At 45.3% G+C, this 24,943-nt stretch overlaps 3 protein-coding genes across 5 annotated transcripts; 2 read left to right on the forward strand and 1 right to left on the reverse strand.

The window, feature by feature from the left end:
• Positions 1–283: 283 nt before the first annotated feature.
• Positions 284–5,268, forward strand: LOC125544984 (secretory carrier-associated membrane protein 2). The gene is made up of 12 exons (XM_048708802.2): positions 284–559; positions 1,309–1,419; positions 1,540–1,602; positions 2,339–2,372; positions 2,644–2,766; positions 3,306–3,368; positions 3,462–3,555; positions 3,644–3,689; positions 3,827–3,894; positions 4,517–4,565; positions 4,732–4,797; positions 4,885–5,268. The coding sequence occupies exons 1-12, from the start codon at positions 503–505 to the stop codon at positions 4,969–4,971; spliced, it is 861 nt and encodes a 286-aa protein (XP_048564759.1). The 5' UTR covers positions 284–502; the 3' UTR covers positions 4,972–5,268.
• Positions 5,249–8,355, reverse strand: LOC125544985 (BTB/POZ domain-containing protein At5g03250). Of its 2 annotated transcripts, XM_048708803.2 has the most exons (4): positions 8,167–8,355; positions 7,480–7,549; positions 6,048–7,355; positions 5,249–5,951 (listed from the first exon to the last, which is right to left on the reverse strand). In XM_048708803.2, exons 1-4 carry the CDS (start codon positions 8,223–8,225, stop codon positions 5,439–5,441), a joined length of 1,950 nt encoding a protein of 649 aa, XP_048564760.1. In that variant the 5' UTR covers positions 8,226–8,355; the 3' UTR covers positions 5,249–5,438. The 2 variants fall into 2 exon arrangements, with proteins under 2 accessions (XP_048564760.1, XP_087403807.1); XM_087547681.1 differs by lacking the exons at positions 7,480–7,549; positions 8,167–8,355 and having other exon boundaries at positions 6,048–7,353.
• A 7,658-nt stretch (positions 8,356–16,013) lies between these two features.
• LOC125544981 (uncharacterized) lies at positions 16,014–24,483 on the forward strand. Of its 2 annotated transcripts, XM_087547682.1 has the most exons (10): positions 16,020–16,230; positions 16,315–16,404; positions 17,049–17,119; positions 17,979–18,100; positions 18,394–18,658; positions 18,919–19,076; positions 19,936–20,699; positions 20,875–23,292; positions 23,899–23,991; positions 24,087–24,483. In XM_087547682.1, exons 8-10 carry the CDS (start codon positions 22,852–22,854, stop codon positions 24,363–24,365), a joined length of 813 nt encoding a protein of 270 aa, XP_087403808.1. In that variant the 5' UTR covers positions 16,020–16,230; positions 16,315–16,404; positions 17,049–17,119; positions 17,979–18,100; positions 18,394–18,658; positions 18,919–19,076; positions 19,936–20,699; positions 20,875–22,851; the 3' UTR covers positions 24,366–24,483. The 2 variants fall into 2 exon arrangements, with proteins under 2 accessions (XP_087403809.1, XP_087403808.1); XM_087547683.1 differs by lacking the exon at positions 18,394–18,658 and having other exon boundaries at positions 16,014–16,230.
• The last annotated feature ends 460 nt before the right edge of the window (positions 24,484–24,943 follow it).

Here is a 24,943-nt window from a genome sequence, read left to right on the forward strand (position 1 = left end):
CAGAAATTTAATGTGCTGTGTAAAAAATAATCACATAAATCTAAACATTTCTTGGCGTTTCCAGGTTAGGCTGCATTGCAATGTTGGGTTAGGCTAGGCCCCATCTAATGCTCCCTTTTGTCCCTGAATGCCATGTCAGAACAAATCAGTCTTCCACTTCCTTCCAGTCCCGCTTGCCCCACCGGGCCCCACCTGTCGGCCACTGAACCCGTACGCGCTAACCCATCGGCAGTCAGGTTTGCACGGCGGCAGGAGGGCCGGAGTATAAAATAAACCCCCTCAACAAATCCACATTCCAAACCCACCGCGTCACGTAAATAACCCCCCGTCTGTCGAAAAAGCCGAAGTCCAAAGCAGTTGGTCGCTCGCTCCCTCGCCCGCCACCGCCGCGTTGGACTTTTCCCTCGCCGGAGAAACCGCCGCGACCACAGCCGCAACCGCCACCACCGCCTCCGGAGGAGGAGGAGGAGGAGGAGTAGTACTACCAGGGAGGGAGGAGGCCATGGCGGGGAGGTACGACCGCAACCCCTTCGACGAGGATGACGTCAACCCCTTCGCGGTGAGTCCCCTACTCCGTTTCTACTTTCTAGCCGCCTCGCCGTGGTACCCCGCGCCGCAGTCCGCCTTGTCTTCGGCTCCCTGGGTCGCGTCGGTGTCGAATTTGGTCCGGATCGCCGGTGGAGTTGCTTGTTGCGGGTTTTCGCCTATAACCCCTCGTTTCGCCGGTCTGGGTGCTCCGGTGGATCTGGTCGAATCACTGCCTTCAGGGCTAGAGAGGGATTCGATGGATGGATGCGTTTATACGCGTGTCCTGTTGTGCTGGCCGATCGCGAGCGGGAGGGGCGGCGGGTGCCGGTTTCTTCCGTGTTTGTTTTGGGGTTTTTCAGGGTAGAAATGATTCTTAGACACGAAATCGGTACTTGAACTGGGATGAATTTTGTCTAATTACAACGATGCGGTTCACTAGATGTGCAGAGCTTTGGAATTGGGCGATTTGCTCTTCCAAATTATATGCCGCATACGACAAAATGGAAAAATACCTCGTACCATTTTGCTGGCTGAATATTGTTTTAGTACTGGCGTTCAGTGTGACCAGTGCTAGTCGCAGTTTGGCGGGTGTCTATGGATCTGCTGCCGCTGAATGTGTTCCATTTAATACAAGGATCGTTATCTATACCAGCAGTTCGGATTGCTGTGCCAACTTTCACTGACAAGGATATCTGATTGTTCATAAGCTTCTAATAAACTGGTAGTTTTTCTCTTTTAACTATTGTTTGGCTGATTTACCGAATGTATGATGTTCTGCAGGGAGGAGGTGTACCCCCTGCTTCTAATTCTCGGATGCCACCCCTTCCTCACGAACCTGCTGGATTCTATAATGATCGCGCTACCGTGGACATACCTCTTGGTTCATCGAAGGTGCCTGTGCTTCAATTGAGCTTGTCAATTCTTTACTATTTATTTTGAAATTGATTACGGAATTCTTTCACAGCGTGTCCTTGATTGCTTATGCCGTGTGTATATTATTTTCAAATGTAGGACTTAAAGCAAAAAGAGAAAGAACTGCAGTCGAAGGAGGCTGAGCTTAACAAACGGGAAAGAGTAAGTGTCTTTTGCTTGAAACTTGAAATTCCAGCTTCACACTCACATCACATGTTATCCTGTATGTCATTGGTATTGCTTTTTTCAAACCATTGTTTTGTGAATTCAGAAGTTGTTTCGTACTTTTGTAATTCATTCAGTGATCAAAATCCCCTATGCTAAAGTAAAACCTTAAGTTCTCCTGGATGAAACTTTGTGAAGCTTCCCAGATACTGACAAATCGTTGTGCTTAGATACGTAGACGGATATAGCCAACAAAGTTTATATGGCCTTGTCCAGAGTTGTTGAAGTAGTAACCATGATGCAGCATGAAAACTGGTGTGCTGTGATTGACATGGATTTACCTAAGGCTCCCTTATAGTCATTACTGCTCTAACTATTTATCAGATCATTGACAGTGCTTGCCTCATGCCATTGTGAGATAAAACCATGGGATCTCCATGCCGACGCTTATAGCCCTATGAGGTGAAGGGTGGTTGTGCTTGTGGAAACTGCCTATTGTATGAAAAGGTTTCATATAGCCATCATCTCTTCATTAACCCAGACAATCAGATGATAGAATTCTTATGAATGTACAATATGCTGAATCAAGAGTTAGCAGTGGTTCTACGTAATCAGTAAAACCTTTCTCGACAACGTTTCACATGATTGAAACAGCCCAGATGTGCTCATGAGCATTCACTTGTAATTCTTTCTTTAACTGTACTATCTGATATTTATATCTTCCTGAAACCAGGAACTTAAAAGAAGGGAAGAAGCTGCAGCTAGAGGTATATAGTTCTTCCTATAGCTGATGCAGTTATTCTTTTGTATATTTCTAGCCATGATATTGATGGGAAGAGGTAGTAGATAAGATATTGGCCCAAGTTGATTAATGAGGATATTTGTCTGGAAACTTGTTCGGGTCAACTTCAGTTAAGACCTTGAATGATTCAGTGAAAGGCTATTCCAGCTAATTTTATCATTATGTTCTTGTTGTTACAGTTCCATATTTCACTACCCTGCCTCTCAGTGTCATACTATCTTCCTTTTCATTTGCAGCTGGTATTGTCATTGAAACGAAAAACTGGCCACCATTTATGCCCATCATTCATCATGACATTTCAAATGAGATACCAATCCACCTACAAAGGATGCAGTACCTTGCATTTTGTTCATTGTTGGGTAAGTGTTAGTTCTTCTTTCACCTCTCCTCAAAATATCTTCTAAACCATCATTTTGTAGATCTTTACTTCTATTCAAATATTGCAAACACTATTTTTACTGGGGAACTCACATTCACATTCACACTGTCCAACTAATGCACTTACTTCACCTGGATCAATGTGATTGCCATATCATCTCCTAGGGTGTGAATCTGCCATTGTCTTCTGAGAAGTGGCATGAGAAAACAAGATTAGTATTTCAAAACTTCGACAAACTTCCCTTATGTTGACAATCTGTACTTTGTAACTATGAATTATTACGAAAATATAATTCTTCTAATCTAAATATTATTACTAAAGCATAAGAATTTGGTGCTTTCTCTTCTTTTGGATTGGGCTTAAACTTCCAATGGTCATGAAAAAATGTCCAAAAAATGCTAGTAATCAAATAATGGTGGGCCCAGATGGGCAGCAGATATTAGAATTAGGAGATTCGAGTCTAAGATTGTCATGCATTGGCACAGACTGCTGATTTCTGCAAATTTTGATGCCATGCAGGATTGACGTTATGCCTCTTTTGGAACATCATTGCAACTACCGCAGCATGGATTAAAGGGGCAGGTATGGCTTAGTAGTACCTTACTGTCTACATCTTGTGGATCAACTGCTATCTGCCCTGGCACCTGAAACAAGTCTGGCGGTTCCTTTCGATAGGTGTTGTCATCTGGTTGCTAGCAATTATCTACTTCATCTCTGGTGTCCCTGGGGCCTATGTGCTATGGTATCGGCCGCTTTATAATGCAATGAGGTTTGTGTACATGCATATGCTTTTGTTATTGTTACAAGTCGCTTCTTTGTATATCTTTACACCTTATGCTACTGAATTCATGTTACAGGACTGAAAGCGCTCTGAAGTTTGGATGGTTTTTTCTGCTGTACTTGGTAACAACCTTGCCATCTAGTATTACTCTTCTAGACTAAATGGTTTCCACATCTGTGATGCATTTGTTGATATTTGATTCTTTTTTTTGCGACGAGTTAATATTCCATTCATTGCTAATTATCTTTGCCCCTTCCAGATCCATATAATATTCTGCATCTGGTCAGCTGTGTCTCCCCCATTTCCTTTCAAAGGAAAATCTATCGCGTAAGTGTTACATCACTTATGTATAATTGAAATTACTTCTGTTTGTGCCATGCGTAAATATGGTAGTTATTCACTTATTCTGGCTAAGCTGCAAAGTTTGGGCACACTGAATGCATCGTAAAAGAATTTTGTGTGTTGTTATTCTTCAGTATCTTTACCATACACAAGTATTTACTGATAAAAGGCACCACCACCAAAGCCGTTGTGGCTCCTTTGTTACATATGCTGGATGTGCTGACTAAGGGTACACACCCTACTACTTACTAAACTGAGAGAAATTACTTAGTGGGTGGGATCAGTCTCTACAAAGATTTCGATTGACAGTCGGTACACGACCGAATTGATGCAGGTAATACTACCCGAAAGAATAGCAACACCACCTACTGAGTACATTGTCACGTATAGCACTTCCAGCACTGATTAGGTGGTGTTGCTATTTTTTAGGGTAGCATTGCCTGGATCAATTCGGTTGCTGCTCTAAACCGTTCATGTTAAGAATACTTAGCTTTCAGACTATCCGCTCTCTTTTCAAATCATAGATAGGTGGGTATCATCTCTCCTCTTATCTACAACTCATTCACATTATCTAACTTTGCCTGTCGTATTGTTTCTGGTGTTACAGTGGGTTTTTGCCGGCAATTGACGTCATAGGCAGCAACGCTATTGTGGGGGTAAGTATTTCTGTCTATCTCGAGTTAATTTGGCATGACTGCTTTTCTGGGTGTTTGATGAAGCATCTTCCACACCCGCGTCTCCTCTGTAGATTTTTTCTTTTTGAGCCAGTCTCCCCTGTAGATGACTAGTCATTTACGTTGTCTCTACATTTTCTCCTGGCAGATATTTTACTTTGTTGGATTCGGACTGTTCTGCCTTGAAGCACTGCTCAGCATTGTGGTCATCCAGGTGCGTTTATGCATAACCTTTTGCCGTGCCTTCTGTTTCCTTCCCCGAGAGAGATTATCATTCTGAACTTGGTCGCTCTGAATGCAGCAAGTATACATGTACTTCCGTGGAAGTGGAAAGGCTGCTCAGATGAGGCAAGAGGCAGCACGTGGTGCTATGAGATCTGCCTTCTGATAGAGCGGTCTCGCTGATGAATGGATGAGAATAGGATGTGCCAGTCGGTGGTGGCGTCTTGTCTTTGTACATCCCTATACATATCTGTGGGTGGCTGAGAGAGAATACCTGTAGCTATAGATCTTCTTGCATTCTTGTAATATATAGGGGTGCTTCATTCCTTTTCTAGGCCCCAGATCCATGTGCTTTATATGTAGCTTAATCTTTTGGGAGATACAACTTCCACCATCACTATTCTGACGAGCTTGATTGCAATGTCACTATATTATGGTTAATGTATGTGAAGTGCTAAAACTAGTTTATTTCGCCCCATGCAGAGCTGAAGCATGTTATTGCATTACATCACACTATATATCTAGTCTGTTAAATATAGCCATTACTACCTTTAAACAAATGAAAATGGGAGCCGAATCTATAACTCTGACGTGAGCTGAGATTTCATACCCTACTTTTCGGGGCGCCTCTCTCTACTTGCCGCTCATGGCAGGCTGCGCCTGCTGCACCTTGGCTCCGAAGCCGCACTTCCTGGTGAGGATGCTCCACGACCTCCTGGGCTTCCGGAGCCGCCGGATCTCCTGCTTCATGCTCACGCACTCCTTCTCCAGCTCCGACACCCGCGCCTTCACGTTGCTCATGGTCTCGCTTCCCTTCCCCTCGGGCGTCACCATCACCACCTCCTCGTCCTGCCCGGCCGCGCCGCTGTCCACGACGGCACTGCCCTTGGGGACGATGGCGCCGGCGTTGCCGGGGTGGTGCAGGTGCGCGCCGTCGGTGGCCGTGGCGGCGTTGTCCGACACGAAGAACCACCCGGCGATGGAGGTGCGGAGGCGGAGCTGCTCGAAGAAGAGCACCTGCACCACCACCCGCAGCGGCAGCCGCTCGTTCTGCGCCGCGTGCGTGCACGCCTCCAGCGACAGCTTCTGGCAGTTCATCAGCCGGCACAGCTGCTCCCGCTCCGACTCCGACAGCCAATGGTGCGACTGCACGCACGCGCCTCAAATGTTAAGTAAGAGAGAGAGAGACAGTGATGAAATGCCAACGGAGCAAACCGGGATGTGCCTGTGAGTTGTTGTGACCTTGAGGTATATGTCCATGGCGCGGTAGATGCCGTCGTCGACGGTCCGCGCGTAGTCGGGCACCACGGCGGCGAGCGCCTGGAACTTGGCCAGCTTCAGGTTGGTGTCCGGCGCTACCTCCGCGAGGTACCCGTCCATGAGCTTGGCCACCATGGCGATCGGAGCCACGGCGGGCGGCGTCGCGGCGTGGGGCAGCCCCAGCTGGCTCCCGTCCTCTGCCAGCGCCGGCGACGTGTACCCGGTCCCCAGCCCGTCCATGGACGACATGAAGTAGTCCAGTATCCTCTGCACGCAGTCGATGTCGTACAGCGTGTCCACGGTGTAGCCGAGGTTGGGCACCAGCAGGTCCTCGAGGCTGGCGTCCTCCAGCTGCGCGCCGATGCGCCGCTCCAGGTTCTCCCGGCACAGCGGGCTGGCGTGGAGGAGCATGGCCGTGCGGAGCAGCCCCAGCAGGAACTTGGTGGAGGTGACGCCCTTCTTGGTCGGCAGCAGCGCAATGATCTCCTCCAGGAAGTACCTCTGGTCGCCGTCGGACGTCCCGGAGAGGCTGGCGGTGGCGGAGCGCGGGGTGGCGCTACGGCTGCCGGCGATCCCGCCGTAGTCGCCGCCGAAGCTGGCGTTGCTGAAGCTGGCGCTGCGGTTCAGGCCCGGGAGGAGCCGCCCCGCGTAGAACATGATGGCGCCGGCGATGCTCTCGGCGCGCATGCTCTTGGCCTCCATGGCCTGGATCAGCCGCTTGAACATGGGCAGGCTCAGGAGCGACACGTCCTCGTACCACCAGTCCATGGCCGAGGCCGCGGCCGCTGCCGCCGCGCCGCGCGGCGTGTCGCCCGAGCCGATGCCGTTCCAGAGCGCGTCCCTGTCGAGGCTGGCGCCCTTGGCGCCGTGGGTGGACCAGGCGGCGGCGTCGGAGGCGCAGGCCTTGGAGGCGAGCGCGGTGATGCAGCGGGGGACGATTTGGAGGTCCTCGGCGGCCGGGAGCACGCCCTCGCAGGTCTCCAGCGCCCTGACGGAGTCCTTCCAGTTGGCGAGCACGTCGGCGAGGAACGACTCGGCCTGCGCGATCAGGTTGCCCTCCGCGTAGTCGTCCGTCATGCCCAGGTACTCGGCGGCGCACCGGAGGCACACCACGTTGAGCGCGTTGAGCTCGATCTTGACGTCGTAGCAGAAGCGCGCCGCCAGCTCGAACGCCTTGGCGCCGCCCGGGATGTCGTCCAGCTGCAGCGTGCACATGCCGCCGCCGTCCGACGGCGGCTGGTACTCGCTGATCAGACGCTGCAGCACGCCGCTCCGGCTCAACAGCGGGAACTGCATGCTCATAATGACGATCGATGCACCGTTAGTTAGTCACATTAACGCGCGCAATCGATCGGTTTGTGCAGTTCAGTTGGTGAATGCGAAATGTGACGGCGACACACTCGATCGTGCTAACCTTGTGGAGATAAAAGGACATGTCTCCTACTTCCACGACGACATCGCTCTCGAGCTCGGTCATGCATCTCCTGGGCAAAAGTCAAGATGGATGGATCACGTAAACATCTGGAATTCTCATCAAATTTGCATCCGTGTACGTGCTCGTGATCTTGAAACTGCGACTGATAAGTAAGTACTCCCTCTGAGTTTACGGAGGGAGTAGTATATGTGGATCGGATCTTAGATCGACGTGAACGATACTGAATGGGATAAACCTATGTGATGTGTTTTGTGGCGCGCGATAATTTCTTCAGCGCATGCATAAGATTGGACTTGATTCGCCAATGGAACTTACCTTACAATGGGCATTACATTTTCTGCACAATCGATATCCGCCATGCTTACCAACTAAATTTGCTATCCCTCGCATATGCAAATTGCAAAAAAAAAAAGAAGTTTGATTTGCCATGGGCAAATTCCGAACGTTCAGGACTCATTGGCGTCTGAATACGCGTGATGATATGAACCCACGATAAAAAATGGAACCAGTTGTGCCTAGAGAAAGATTCACATGTACCAAACCATGTTCGATCAAACATTGAGAGTAATCCTGCATCTCCAAGTGCAGCGCGCGGCTTAGAAAAATCAACCGAGGGAGAGGAGTAATCAACTAATAGGAGTATATGAAATGAGGAAGGGGGGTAACCATGTGAGGCCTTCGAGGACGAAGATGTCTGGCTTGGAACCCAGCTTCATGGTCACCATCTTCTTCTCCCAGAATTATTCCACCTAGGCCAGTGGATCTAGGCCTTCTTCTCCCGGACCGAGCCAGGCGCCACCCCGGGGTAGGGTCTCTGTCTAGTGGATCTGGAGGGTACTCTTTTGAGGAAACGGAAGCCGAGGGAAGGGAGCGAGCAAGGATTTATTGTCAGGAAGAGATGGCCGTTGCGCATGCGGGAGGGAGGGAGGGAGGGAGTACGTAGCTGAGGTGGCTCACGCTGCAGGCAGATGCGCGATAGGACGAGCGACATGCATGCACGGACAGTTCAAAGCTTGGCCCTGGTCCAAAGGGGAGAGGTATGACTTCGCAGCTTGCATGTTCCATTTTTTATCTTTTGTTAATCTTCCTATAAGTCATGGGGCCTACCTGTCAGTCGATTGTGCATCGCGTTCTTGGTCCATCCAGTGGCGAATCTAGGAAGAAAATAAAGCGTTGGCTTAAAATTAATTTGTTTTTACAGAAAAACAATCAATTTATTTATCTTCAAACATGATAATACAACGAACAACAGAAATAATAAAAATTATATCCAAATTCATAAACCACCTAGCGACGACCAGAAGCAATGAAGCGAACCGAAGATGCCCCACCATCATCGCCCCTCCTTCACCGGAGCGGGCAAAACTTGTTCTAGTAGACAGTCGGGAAGTCGTCGTGTTAAGGCTCCATAGGACCACCAGAACAACAACTGCCGCCGATGAAGAGTAGTGTAGATCGAAAGGATCCAACATGAAGACACACGAAGGAGGCGAACGACGAACTGATTCGAGCAAATCCATCAAAGACAGATCCGTCGGAGATACACCTCCACACGCCCGCCGATAATGCTAGATGCACCACCGGATGGGGGCTACACGGGAAGAACGCCTGAACAGGACAGGAATCCTACAAAACTCAAAAACACATCTAGAAACGAAGCCCTCTCACCAAGGGCTGGGATCCACCGCACCCCATGGCTCTAAGGCCACTGACGAGGGCCCCGGCTCTCCTGCGGTGTTCCCAGCAGGAATTATTGTGCAGGTCCAATGAATGTCTGCCACGTGTCCAACAGCTTCAATCAATTTGAATTTATTTTGTTTCCCTTCTTCTTACCCCTTCAGTCCTTCGTCAAGCTGGCTACGCGCGCGGCAGCGGACGGGCCTTTGCTCGCCCGCCGGCGATGTTGCCAGGTCGTCCAGCTGCTCGTTTTTTCTTTTCCTCGCCACTACAAAAAGAGCCCTTCGCCGCCGGCGTCTCCTAGCTCGTGCGTGGTCACTGTTATCAGTTATCACTTCGTGCCGCCCGCGGCCCGCGGTCCTTTCTCCCACCGCGCATCACCGTCGTCGGAGCATGCCGCCACCGTCCGACTCATTGCCAAAATGCAGCCGCACATATTTCCTCACTGATATAACATGTCGGATTTGTAAGGTCAATGAATGACTCCCATCAAATTAATGGAGCGAAAGTAATTAGATCAGAAGCCGTCATTTTTTACTCTCGTGGAGCGCCGCCGTGTTAATCTCTCGTTTCAGCGAGACTCAAATGGTGGATCTCTATCATAGCAAACAAGGATAATGATTGAATCGATACATGAATAAAAATGGATGGACCTCTTCACTTTCACCACACTAGCGACAGCAGAAGCACGGCCATGGCGGTGTGTACGACGATCAACCAGTGTCCGTATAGCCGTACTGCTGGCCATGCGGGGCCATACACGTCGTCAACGATGGTGGGCGTGGGGTCGTGCGTGACGGTGCGGACGGGCTGAGCGGCTCCGGCCAGGGGGCGGGCGCCTTCTTCTGCTTGTGCCTCTTCTTGCTCCTGGACGAGGCCTCGCCCGGGGGGCAGCATGGCAGGCGCCTCGCCCACCGGCGGGGGCGTCGCAACGGGTGGCAGCACCGCGGAAGCCTCGGCCGGACGGCCGCCGGCAACCGTGATATACTTATATGGGAGGTACACGGGCCAGCGGCGTCGCCGGCCGACCAGCAAAGAACCGATCAACGGTAGCTACCATTCTCGTGACCAGGAAAGGACTGAAGGAGTAAGAACAAACAAAATAAATCTAAATTTATTGAAGCTGTGGGCCCACAAGGACACGTGGCATCCATTCATTGGACCTGCACAATAATTCCTGCTGGGAACACCGCAGGAGAGCCGGACCCACTGATGAGGCGGATCAATGATGGCGCTGGCGGGAGGCAGAGGAACCCAATTTTATTAGCCCCTCCCCACAAAAAAAAGAGTGCTTAAAATCTCTATTCCTAATGGACGAGTTGGTTGAATAGTCCCACCACTTTCGTCTGGTTTTTTTTCGTCTGGTTTTTCTTCGTCCAACCTCCCACCACTCTTCCACCGGTTTCCCTCTTTTCTCGTCTCGCCGGCAATACCCAACGTATTTATGGTAATCAATCACAATTAATCCATATATGGTAAAGCTATAAACTCAGAAATCTCAAATATGATAATTATAGTAATAAATTAATCCAGATATGGTAAGGCCATAACTCAGGAAATTTTGAATATGGTAATTATTCTCTTCACTTCGTACGCCCCACCCCATCAATCGAAGGTCTCCCCCAGCGCACGCCCCACCCATTTTTCCCACCTCCTGATTTGGCAAGTGATGATTCAATCACGTAATTCCCCCACACAAAAAAGAAGAAAGATTCAATCACGTAATTTATCTCTACTCCTAAATGAGGAGTCTGCGGCGGTGATGGTACGTCTCTAAGTCCTTCGTTTGGTTTCGTTCGTTCCATCGAAGGAAGGATCTCGCCACGGCGGCAAGCAGTAGGTAGCCGGATGTAAGTCGCGGGAATGTCTCATCTAATCTCCGTGTCGTCCTCGACATCAGAGATTCCCACGCCATCACTTCTCGTTTCTCACTCATCCTTCTTTTTCTAGATCAAAATCGAGATTTAGAGCGGCTGACCAGGGGCGATGTTGGTGGGGCATTTGATGTGTGTGACGGGCTGGCGGCATGGTTGGAGAACGAAGAGGAGCGCCGTGGTGGTGGAGGGTCGTGAGTGATGACCAAGAGCTGGGGAGGCTGCTGGTGCGTTGGGGACATGGTCGGGCGCCTCCTCTAACACTCTAGCAGAGTCAGATGGCGTTCAGGTCATGCCTGGTAGGCGAGCTAGCAGTCAGCGGCCGAAGTTGCGGTCGACTTCACTAGGCTGGAGCCGAAGAACACGATCAATTTCGTGCTACGCCTGCGGCATCCCCAGCACCAGCAGCAAGAAGTGCGCCGCGTGCAAGATTATGCGATACTGGTGCGGGCCCCCTCCTCCTCCATACATGTTGCTTGCTTGGTATATATGGCATAGCTATGAGCGTGTCTTGCACTGTCACCGAGTTCCTGCGGACATCAAACAACGAGAAGGTTGTTTTACAAGAGGTTTATGCCTGGTTTGATCAGAAAAAACTGGTGTTCATCTTTACTGTATTTATTTTTGGCACACAGGTTTTGTTCTCGGAGCATATATAGGACCTCTCGGCCAGGTCAGACATTCATTGAACTTGACTACAGCATCTCTATCAGTTTCCGAATCATAACCAAATCATGGTGCTCCCACTATTCTCACCTGACGTGTTACATAAATGTTTTTTTTTTGCAGTAGTTCAGGGTTTAAGGCAATTAAGGATGTTATTTAGGTTCCTCTACAGATTCCTCCCTATATTAAGTATTTCTCATGTGCTTGCATCGTGGTGTTTAGTTTGGTTTGTAGGAGGAGATACATAGAGTTGCTCTGTTGTATTTGGTCCGCCAAGGTGTGCTACTTTGTCATCATTAAGTTTTTCATGTGGTCTGATTGCTAAAAATTTCTGTACGGAAGGAATGCTTAAGTAAAATAGACTATAGAAGTACTGATGATGGTCTGATTGATAATATCTTTTGTACCCAAGGAATACTTAAGCAAAATAGACTATAGAAGTACTGACGGAATGATGTTCTTTGTGCTCTCATAGCTTTTGCTGCAAATGTAAATTTTCTTAATCTGCATCTATTTTTGTGCTCTCATATGGAAGGTTTATGCGTTAGTACTATTGCGGATTCTTTAACCTTTTCATGTCTGATGGCATGAACTTATCTATAGTAGGTACATGCAAAGGAACTTAACAAGAGAACAATAGTCTTTTGAATAAGGCTAATTTGTTACCTTTAAATATCAGGTCCACACACCATACACACACTGTAAAAGAGAGAGAGAGAGAGAGAGAGAGAGAGAGAGAGATATTTATATGTATCTTTTGCAGGATTGACAGCACATGATGAGAAGAAGACATGGTTTACCACTACAGAGGATCGGATAGCGTCTTCGTGGATTCAGATAAGAATAACATTGTAAAAGGGCAAGGTATCATGTACAATCAAGCATTGCAAATGACTAGCTGCTGCCTTGTTTAATTTTTTTAGGATTGCCCAAAATTTCCTTACTAGAATTTTGAGAAGTTTGGCCATCAGTTCTACTGCTTGGTCATTTTATATATCATGTTGCCGTCTTTCTTTTAATAAAAGGTAATATTAACACCATCCATGTACTACTATTGTGTTTGCGGTCTGATACATGGTGACTAATTTTCATATACATTATGTTTCATATTGTCAATGAATATGTTTATTTTTTTATGCATGGACCCTACAACTGGGTTATTATGTGTGCTGTTTTTTTCCTTTTCACTTCATTACCATCTTTGGGCTGAGACTTTATAACTATTGCAAGTATGTTGGGAGTGTGCTATAAACTAAGGGCAATCCTAAATGGATATGTCCAGTTCGACATAGCATTGCATATTGCAGTATCCACAGAACTAAGAAAGGACCGTTCCAACTGGCAATGAGTATTGGAAGGTATAAATACTACATAACATATGGTTTCAGAAGTATAATAACAAGCTCATATGGTTTCAGAAGTATAATAACAAGCTCATATGGTTTCTGAAGTAGAAACCATATGCACCATTTGATGTTTGAAGTGGAAATGTATCTATGATAGTTAGTTGTTGTTGTCAACGATAAAAATTGGAAGAAAATTAATAAAGCCATTTTCATTGAAGAATAATTGGGGGTTAGCACCCCACCGGTTGTTATATTACTTGCAGGACGAGATATTTTGATCGAACAGATAAAAACAAAGAGATAAAGAGCTAAAACAAAAATATGGGGAAAAATATGGGGGGCTGGTCAGCATGCTAGGTCAGAGCAAAGCGAAAAACTGTATAAATAAGTCCCAAGGAGTGTGATACATTATGTAGAATAGAATATTTGTTCTCCATGAAACCTTTTCTGGGCTCCATAAAAAAAATTGTGCTCATGCTTGTGCAGATTCTAAAATTTTGATTCGTTGTTCGGGCATTCGAAGTTCACAGTTATCTAAGTTTCTCTTATGTGTGTTTTCAAAGAATTTGGTACTTTAAGGTCTTGCTATTATATTATCTTTGAATCTAATTAGAATAGATTAGTAGTATGATATAGTGAAGTAGTCTTGCACTCACTTAATTTCAATCGGGTAAAAAAAGATAATTTATTTCAGCCATAAGTAGAACACCCGAGCTAATCGATACACCGTTTAGAAATTTGATACACTGTTGCAGGGAGAGCAGCGCACGCAGCAGTGGTCGAGGGCTGAGCGCGTGTCGACAGCGCACGCAGCAGTGGTCGAGGGCTGAGCGCGTGTCGACAGCGCACGCAGCAGTGGTCGAGGGCTGAGCGCGTGTCGACAGCGCACGCAGCAGTGGTCGAGGGCTGAGCGCGTGTCGACATCGTCCGTGGCCGCTGTTGGTCGCTGAAGGAGGCATGCATTAGGTGGTGCAAGGGCATGCTGGTGATGGAGTCGCGCATTATGTGGTTGGGCGAGTAACGCTCGGGAACTGCCAGGCGCCCAACCGCCTAGGCTGACGCGGGAGGCGCGGTAACTCAAGGAGGAAGATGTAGTCATGTGGAGGGAGTGACGACGGAGGGCCTTCGATGGCTGGACGAGACCCTACATTATAATCAAGGAGGACCCTACATCTAAAGGAAACAGGGCAGTCTACTCCCTCCGTTCCTAAATATTTGTCTTTTTAAAGATTCCACTATAGACTACATACAAATGTATATAGACATACTTTAGAATGTAGATTCACTCAATTTGCTCCATATATAGTCCGTAGGGGAATCTCTAAAAAGACTTATATTGAGGGAGTATATCATAAGTCTATTGCTGAATTTCTAGAAGAAGGAAAAAGGGAGAATGGTCGTTTCTGCTACTCTGCATCTGCTTTAAAATGTGAGTGCTTATATCAGGAAGATTTTGGTTGCAAAAGTGATCAAATATAATAATCAACACAAACACATTATCGGTTCTATAATTAAATTCCTAAGATCTTATAATTCTAAATCAGATTGGTTGATTATACAATCAATTAACATTATTTGGTGTAGCATGTTGTTTAGCATTTTAGAGTTCCATCCTCTTTAGTAATGAAATAATAACGAACTCATATTGGTGGATCCGTAAAAGTGTATCATATTAGTTTGACGAGGGTATCTAGCAAGTCAATTCTTGTATGACGAGAATAATGAAAAACCAAGTGGCAAAAGAAGATAAATGAGGAAAAAGGAGATAATTTTTCGCTAGAGGGTGGGGCTGTAAGGAATCTGTGGCTCGGGTAAACAAAAACATCTTGGTGGCCATATAGAAAGAAATGGTTGGAAATTGGGATAAACATGTTTGTTGGACATGACACATTCATGAAACATAAAACCATCTAATTAGTCTCTCTCAGTTTTTAATTTGTTATATTCCATTTCATTTTCAATCTCCTTCCCTCAATCCTCCCGATTCAGTTTTTTCTTTCCAAACCTGACTCCACCCGATCTAGATCTCGAGGGGTTGCCTCCTGTCTATCTCGTCCCATCTTGCTGCCAGGCATGGAAGAGAGGAGGGAGAGCAGAGGAGCACGGTGGCCTCTGGTCGTTGCCCAGGAAAAGGTAAAGGCCGTGGCACGACTGCCCGTCGCGATGCCGTTGTTGCTTGCGTGCTTGTTTCCCTCCCTACACCCCCACGTCCAACTCGATGTTCGGCTGCCGCAACGCCGTAGATGACCAAGTCTGGGGTGCGCCCTCTTGTGAATGTCCAATTAACTGAGGGCCGAAGGTGGGGAAGGCTTCGATATTATTGATGTGTGTTAGCTGATTGTCAAGAAAAAGATGTGAGTTAGTTGAGACGACATTATTCTTGGTTATTTTACCTCCGTGCGTAGATCTTAAAATTTACCCAAAGCCCGTTGCAACACACGGGCGTTCTACTAGTTGATTTAGTAAACCAGACTCTATTCTTCACCAAACTTTGGAGCTGTTCAATAAGATGGTCATTTCCTTCTAATCGTATTGTCTAAATAAGCCCAAAGTTTTGTAAATACTACCGTGAATATATGCCGTTTATTGAAATTGTTTGGGATTTTTTAAATAAAATGAAATTTTATTCTGTAAGATAGCCATTTTATTCTATCGGAATTATTTTTTAGGCCTGAAATAGATATTTTTGTATACTGGTGTAGTAGCAAGGGAAGGTCAAACACGGCTAGTTTCTCATCTATATCTATACTTCTATACTACTATTAAAAAAGCAAACATCAATCCTCTTAAAGCCACACAGTAAACTGTACACAGGATTACCAGAACCCTTGGATCAAATTAACTTAAAGACATCCTATCATTCATATTGTATTAATAGTCTGTCACCCAGATCAACGTCTCAGATCAGATGTTCTGCCAAACAAACGCGATAGTCTGTCAATCCTCGTAGCACTCCGCGTCCCCGATCCCCGCAACCCCGTTGGCAATTCCCAGATTTCCGGATTGACTCCACCCGAAATCATGCCAGAAAAACGGATCCACAACAACTTGCACGACCACACCTTCCTTCCCCTCCTCCCGTGTGCTTCCTTCCCCATTGCCGCGAGTCGACCCGGCCTCTGGTCGTTGCCCGCGCTACTACAAGCCGCCTCCGACCTCCTCCGCCGGTAAGCTGCGCTCATCGCCCTCCTCCTCCCTTCTCTCTCCATCTCCTCACTAATATCTCTCCCTCTCTCCGTTCCGCGCTACAGGACACCATGGCCATGGAGCAAAGCTCCGTCGGACCTTCCCAACCAGATCAACGATGACGACGAGCGGATCAGCCAACCCTTCCGCCCTAGGTATGTGTTCGATAATTTTTCTCTAAAGGCAAAAGTTGTACACTGCTATGTTGTTTCAACCATTGGGTACCATTCTGATGAAGGTGATTTGGTTCTTCCAATCTGTTTGATATTAGCATCTCATAGCAGTGTCCAATTAGTTGGGACTAATCTTATTCATATATGGTAATTTACTGTAACGTGTACAAAACTTCATTCATATATCAAGACCGCTTTGTAGTGTTTGCTTACTGTTTCTTTGGAACACCTGATTCCACTACACGTGCAATCATTTGTTAGCTAACTTTCAGGACCAGTACACACCCAATTTTGGGGATTTATACTACGAGAGAGTTCATATGTTACTAGAATCCTTGTACCGAATCTTGTTTTGTTGGGGTTTAGTTTTGATCTGCAAAATATAGGACATGCACATCAAATTGTTTAATCTTGTTCATCATGGTGAAGTGTTACATTAGGAGCTTATCTTGGTCAGATGGATAAGCTCGACAAGGTCTTTTCCTACCCGTTCTGCAGTCATGGGAGCAGCGTTCAATACCGGATGTTGGAACTATCTTCGTGTGTTTTTCCTGTTAATTGGTTGATATTGATACTAGATGACTATCTATCCATTCAACATTGTGACTGGCCTTTTTTCTCTTCAGTTATATGAAGAACCTGATTGGTGAAGCTAATTATGAAATCTGCCAGGAAAGGTTCAGCACCACTGCAAATGGTATGTCCAGATTATACATAGAACTGCAAAATTTATAAACAGATGTGTTGGCATTATGATTGCGATGACATTTAGAATGTGTAGGCTTATTGTTGGCCGGGCACCGGTAGAGCAACCAACTTGAAAGTTGTCTGAACTATCCGAAGAGTAAACTTGAGTTGATCTTGGGCTGAAGCGCTAGAGGGTAACAAAATAAATTTCGTGAGTGCAGCAATCTACCCGTCCATGGCGTGGATCTTCATCTTACTTAACATCTTGCTAATCAAATGTAGCGTCTTTTCTAAAAAAACATGTGTAGTGTAAAGTAAGGACACTTCCTAGATTCACATGCTATCTGCAAGTGCCTAAACTAAACAAAGTTCTATATTGCCCCTCTGTCTATAGCAAGCAGCCTAGAACAACAGATCGTTTTGTCTTTTACGAAAAGAGTGATGAGTGGAACTTGAGCTTAATCTGAATGTCCAGTATGTGTATGTGGCGGTGGTAGATATGCATATCAGCATATGGTTCTGCTGGAGAAGACACAAGTCTTGGAGGCAGAATGGGAGACAAGAGAATGCCGATTCAATGGCCCTCATTTTAGCGCGCGATTTTTTTGGAAGACACATTTCAGAGCTGGAAATACGATGGATCATCCCCACAGATCCCTGTATAATATTATAAATATCTAAAAACTTGTTTTTAGTCCAAATTTGACGTAAAACCCTTGTTTGATGCGTCTCTCACATCACTCAACCGAAAGAGTGATTTCTTCCCTAAAAAATATTAGAGAGCTTGGTCATTGTATAATGTTTGCAGTTTTAAAATATTTGCATCAAACTTTATTTCCCGTCAGTAATTCTGTTCTTCCACCCTGCAGATTATTCTTATATGTTGCATTACACTAGCATGAGTACAACAGAAGGGAAGTGGCAGAGAGGGAATGACAAAGGCAGGCCTAAGAATGGTCCTTACATTCTTCTATCTCCTATTTATTGCATGGTATGAAATTTGGATGAGAAAATAATACAATAGATGGTGTGTGGAACATCAAAATCTGCATTGAAAAGCTTCTTGCAAATTGAATTTTACCGCTCCTGTATTCATGAAAATTTATGAATAGGGCAATCATTTAAGTTTTCTTCCAAACGTTGTGATGTATCAAATTCATGAATTGGATAGTCTTTCAACACGATAATAAGCATATGTATTCCTTTTCTCAATATATTTTAAATATGCTAATGTTGTTGGATTATGTTGAATTTAATTGGTTCTATTCTATATCTTTTATTCAGATGTTGTATTTGCTGAGAATCTGTCAGTCGTGAGGTCAGTGATGTATGGTTTCAATGTGGGCAAACTGGAACAGAGAAAACCTTCACTATGGAAGTTGTTCCAGATAATAGTTGTGTTAGTTATAGGGCTCTCGAAGAATGGTAAATGATGTTAGAGAAGAGAAGCTCATCTGTTCTAGAAAAACATTTGGTGCGAGTATCTTGGAAGCTGGTATTAAAAAAATGGGGTCCTTCTTGATGACAACTCTGAACAAACATAAAATAGGTACATCTCCTTCTCATTTGTCCTGACTTTATAATAAGGTTGGACATAGAGCAAAATGTTTATGCTGTACAAGAGGTGTATGGCAGAAACTGAAAGTTGGCTCTATACATTGATTGATTTAATCAAGAAGTGTTACTGAACTAATTTGATTTAATTTAGCGTACTTGACATAGTAATGAGCATATTTTAGCAATGGGATAATGATATATAGCAATGTGATAATGACATCCAAACTTCTGTTTTACTTGCATATTCGTTAGGGTCGCCATCATGAGTGGGCATTTGCTTACTGGGCAATGGAGTAGAACCCACATATGGTTATTTGAACATGCTGGAAATGAGCGCTTGCCCAAAACTGAATTAGAAGGAGAGAGGTCTAAGGAGGCAAACTTCATCGACAAGTCACTGTCTGCATTGGGTGATGCTATTGCTTCCCTTACCTTCAAAGCGCCCACGTGCATGTTTATTCACCTTCGTTTTTGTTTTGTACTATCACTGAAACTGATTGTGTGCATGCAACAGTTCATTAGTGCCTATATAATTGATTATCCATGACAAAAAATAGCTCTTTGTAGTGTTCTCTATTCTTGAGGCTGTCGAAAACGCAATGCTTATAAAGAGTAAACTTTTTAATGTCACCATCAAGGGATTTATTTTATAGATTGCAGTGGCTTTGCCAAAGTATCAAGGCAACCATTTAGAGGTTGGTGACAATGAGGCACCGAGAAAGAAGAGCGCATCTGTGGCTTTGTCTAACTTGTCGAGACCAGGCTCACGCTATTGCTCATATCTTGCTTGTTAAAATTCACATCTTGTGATAAGCAAGTTGCACTGATTTTTCCAAGTGCATTCCCAGTATTGTAGTATTTCTTTCTTCAGATGCATCATTGTATTTTTATAAATGCATGTTCCAGTGTAGTAGTTCTTTGTTTTCCAAATGCATGTTCTAATTCAAATAATTAGTTTCAAGGTGCGGCCATCATATGTCATAAGGATCATTCTTAACCTGCAAATTTTTACTCCCTCTGTTCCTAAATATAAGTCTTTTAGAGATTCATATATGGACTACGTACGGAGAAAAATGAGTGAATCTACACTCTAAAATAAGTCTATATACATCCGTATATAGTCCATATTGAAATTTCTAAGAAGACTTATATTTAGGAACGGAGGGAGTAGTTTTGAGTTGTAGTCAAGTTAGATAGCTTTTAGTTCGCAACTTCATTGTCTGATTATTGTAGCTTTATACATGACATTGTCTTTTTTGTATCTTTCAGAGAATTAGAGGAGGCACAACCAACTAAGAATCATGTCAGGTGAAAGGTACAAGTTATTGTCACATGGATGCGCACATGGTGGTTATCCTAGGGCATATGGTAGTTTTTTCGATAGAAGAATTAAAGGAGTAGCATCACCAGAGATATGTGACTGGACTTTTGTGTACGCTCAATTACCCATTAAGTACTGAATTTTGTGCAATTCAACACATGAGTTGTGGTCAGATTTAAGAGGGGATTTAGTTTGTTTCGATTGAGTATGCGCGTCCTAATGAAAAAAATTCCTCAGATATAACGTGCGTTGCACGTGCACATTTACTAGTGCATGACAAACATGCGAGGTAGGCGAGCTATCTCCGTTTCGAATGCACCCAGAATTAAAATTTTCTATTTCTGCACGTGAAGCTGTCTATGTGTAGATGGGTAGTAGTAGAGAAAAATAATAATTTTTGGAGGGTAGGCTTTAACCTATTGAAGCCTCCCTACTCGCTTTATTTCAAATTAAGTGTCATTGATTTAGTATAAAATTTCTTTACTGCCCCCATTGCAACACTTAATATGGAACGAAGGGAGTAGAGTTTATGTTGTGCAGATAGACGCTTGGGCTTGGGACGAACCGATGACTTGTCTCCTCTCCCAAGGTGCCAGTGTCATGCATCTCTTGGATAGACTTGCATGGATGACGTTTGCCTGGCTATATCCTCACAGTTACTAATTTTTGAGGAAACAGAGCCTTGCTAGAGCTTGAATTGAAAGGCTTATTGGTACGTCAATTTTGCATCATGCTTTCTTACTGTTATTTATAATGTTTTGGAGTTATATTTTAATTTAGGGTTTTTTATTCCTGTGCCTCTAGTTCGTTAGTTGTACTTATTCATCCCTACACTCTTAACTTTTGCTCACTTTTTCCCACTCCCTTACCCGAAACCCTCATAACAGGTTACAACAGACGTTGCCGTTGTTGGGGAATGCAGTAATTTCAAAAAAATTCCTACGCACACGCAAGATCTATCATGGTGATGCATAACAACGAGAGGGAAAGAGTGTTGTCCACGTACCCTCGTAGACCGTAAGCGGAAGCGTTATGACATCACAGTTGATGTAGTCGTACGTCTTCACGATCCGACCGATCTTAGTACCGAAAGTAGGACACCTCTGCAATCTGCACATGTTCGGCTTGGTAACGTCCCACGAACTCTCGATCCAGCTGAGTGTCGAGGGAGAGCTTCGTCAGCACGGCGGCGTGATGACGGTGATGATGAAGCTACCGGCGCAGGGCTTTGCCTAAGATCTACGACGATATGACCGCGGTGGATTATGGTGGAGGGGGGCACCACACACGGCTAAGGGATCAATGATCAACTTGTGTGTCTATGGGGTGCCCCCTCCCCCGTATATAAAGGAGTGGAGAAGGGGGAGAGGGACGGCCTCCTAGGCCCGCCCAAGGGGGGAGTCCTACTCCCAGTGGAAGTAGGATTCCCCCTTCCCTAGTTGGAGTAGGAGAGGGAAGGAAGGGGGAGAAGGAGAGAAGGAAAGGGGGGCCGCCCCCCTCCAATTCGGATTGGGCTTGGGGGGTGGGGGGGGGGCGGCCCCACCTTGGCCTCCTTCTCCTCCTTTCCACTATGGCCCATTAAGGCCCATTGACTCCCCGGGGGGTTCCGGTAACCCCCTGGTACTCCGGTATATGCTCGAACTCTCCTGAAACCTTTCCGATGTCCAAACATAGTCATCCAATATATCGATCTTTATGTCTCGACCATTTCGAGACTCCTCGTCATGTACGTGATCACATCCGGGACTCCGAACTACCGTTGGTACATCAAAACACATAAACTCATAATACCGATTGTCACTGAACGTTAAGCGTGCAGACCCTACGGGTTCAAGAACTATGTAGACATGACCGAGACATGTCTCCGGTCAATAACCAATAGCGGAACCTGGATGTTCATATTGGCTCCCACGTATTCTACGAAGATCTTTATCGGTCAAACCGCATAACAACATACGTTTGTTCCCTTTGTCATTGGTATGTTACTTGCCCGAGATTTGATCGTCGGTATCTCAATACCTAGTTCAATCTCGTTACTGGTAAGTCCCTTTACTCGTTCCATAATGCATCATCCCGTAACTAACTCATTTGTCACATTGCTTGCAAGGCTTATAGTGATGTGCATTACCGAGAGGGCCAGAGATACCTCTCTGATACTCGGAGTGACAAATCCTAATCTCGATCTATGCCAACTCAACAAACACCATCGGAGACATCTGTAGAGCATCTTTATAGTCACCCAGTTATGTTGTGACGTTTGATAGCACACTAAGTGTTCCTCCGGTATTCGGGAGTTGCATGATCTCATAGTCATATGAACATGTATAAGTTATGGAGAAAGCAATAGCAATAAACTAAACTATCATCGTGCTAAGCTAACGGATGTGTTAAGTCAATCACATCATTCTCTAATGATGTGATCCCGTTAATCAAATGACAACTCATGTCTATGGTTAGGAAACATAACCATCATTGATTCAACGAGCTAGTCAAGTAGAGGCATACTAGTGACACTCTGTTTGTCTATGTATTCACACATGTACTAAGTTTCCGGTTAATACAATTCTAGGATGAATAATAAACATTTATCATGATATAAGTAAATATAAATAACAACTTTATTATTGCCTCTAGGGCATATTTCCTTCAGCCGTCGGGTCAATGCCTTTGACCGTTAACTCTGACGAGTAGGGCCGCGTAGGGCTGAGTCCACCTTTGACCGTTAACTCTGACGAGTGGAGCCGCTCCTGCGCCACCCTGGACAAACCCGTATAGTGGTTTCGTATGCTGACCGTACAGTGGTATTCGTATACGTGGGCGCAAGCAACTGACCGCGGTCGTGGGGTAGCACGTGTCCATGGGACATGCCCGAAATGTCCCATCGTATAAAGAGGGGGAACCACCTCCTGGCGCATCGCCCCTACCATTTCCCCAAATCCGCTCCCTGCCGCATCGTCTTCCTTCCCCCACCGGCGTCGTCTCGCTCTCCTCCACTGCCTTCACCGCATCGTATCGCTCTCCCCCACCGCATCCTCTTCCTCACCTTCAACGCCTCCATCTGTCCGATGGCGGACGCTCGTGGCGACGCCGGCGCAGTAGCCAGAGATGTAGTGGAGCTGCAGGGCGCGGTGACCGCGGATGAAGTGAAGGACGTTGGCGGCGTCCACGGCGATGCGGGGAAACTCGCAACCGCTGCAGATGTGGAGAAGGAGGTGGCAGGCTCTGCCTCAGCGCTGCCGGAGCAGAAGGTGATGGCGTCGAGCAGCACAGTCCATCCCGATGCGCAGCCTGGCGAGGAGCATGAGGTATTTGCACTTGCTTGTTAGTTGCAATATTTAGGATATTAGCTTGTAGAGTTAGTTGCATCAGTTAGATTGTGATTCATACGGTAGTACAGATGGTTAGAGTAGTTGGTTTGATGGATGGGCCGGGGTTTTTTGTATGGAGGGGATGGGGGTTTTTGTACTAGGGTTTTTTGGATTACATTCGTTGCAAAAATGCTAGATAGATCTGTATGAGAGATAGGGATATCTGTGCTTCAATGCTACACAAATGTATGCTTACAGATTTGTTTTTAATGCTACGCATATTAGGTTTTTAATGCTATAGACATGTATGCTTATTAGATTGGGTCCCTATTAGATTTGTTTTGAATGCTACGCAGATTGGGGTTTTGAATGTCATATGCCCAAATGGAATCCATTGATTAAGTTATTTGATTCATTAGTATATAAATTTGTCCACAATATTTAGTTATATTAGCTCTGTTGTTCAATGTGTGTGTGCATGACAATTGAAAATGCAAATAGGATCATAGTATATTAGCCCTATGATCAATGTGTCATGTGTGCATATCTAAATTTTCAATTGGCTTCTGTATTTACTAGTGATGGATGTAACTATATATTCAGGAGGATGATGGTTGGGAAAAAAAGAGGAAGCTGGACCTTACTGGGTTCAAGGACCCGTACGATCCAGGGTATGGTGACGACGAAGAGTATGAGGTAAGCCTACTTGAAATTTAGATTGTTCATTTAGTTCCTTTGACATGGTGTATATGAATCTATAATGTATTAATGTAATTCATTCATGTGTGCAGTATGTCTCTGGAGAAGATGTGGATGTGGACGACGACAACTTCGCGTCCTTCAAAGCGAAGGAAGAGGAGAAGATCAGGGCCAAGGGAGATGATTACTACTACAAGCGCAAGACCAACATTTGGCGCTGCCCCTACTGCATCACCAAGCCAAAGACAAAGTCCGGCCGCTTCATTCACCTTCTAGCTCATGCAGAAGATGTAGCCATCCACAACGAGGACTACAAGATCAGGGGGCAGCATGCTGCCCTCGCGAAAGTCCTGGCTCCCCTTCCCAATTGATGTGATGATGTGTTTTAATTACTTTTGGTTGTTTGGTGAACTTTGTGTGTGAACTGGATATGTTCTATGGATGGTATGGTACTATGATCTGTTCTATATATGCATGTGGCTATCTATATTGGGTATTTGTGTGTTTTTAAATTTGTTTGCTATGATTTGTTTCAGTGTTTATTTTCAAAGTTTAGGTGTTGCAATGATCACGCATGCTATTTCAGTGTTGCTTCACTGACCAGCCATGCTGCAAAGAATAAGAAAAAGAGCAAATAGTCCATCATTTTATCAAATATTCCAATAACAGAGCAAAAAACAACATTTGAATGAAGATTTAATGATTTTTGTAATAAAGGAGTATCATCCTAATTATTTGTCTCGTGTTTATTAATCAAATGCATGCCTTTTCCCACCGGCATGTCTCATTATCCGATATTTTGAACTGACATTCGACAGGACAGTATAAATTCAAAAAAAGCAAAAAAAATTAAAACCTTGGCAACCTATCTATGTTTGTGTAGGAGATAATGTGTGCAAAATATGAGGTGATTTAGAGGAGGTCAAAGAAATTTGAATTTGAGAAATGT

Source organism: Triticum urartu, chromosome 3A, assembly GCF_056163025.1.
Source record: "Triticum urartu cultivar PI428250 chromosome 3A, HENAU_Tu73, whole genome shotgun sequence".
In the NCBI taxonomy this organism is placed as follows: Eukaryota; Viridiplantae; Streptophyta; class Magnoliopsida; order Poales; family Poaceae; genus Triticum; species Triticum urartu.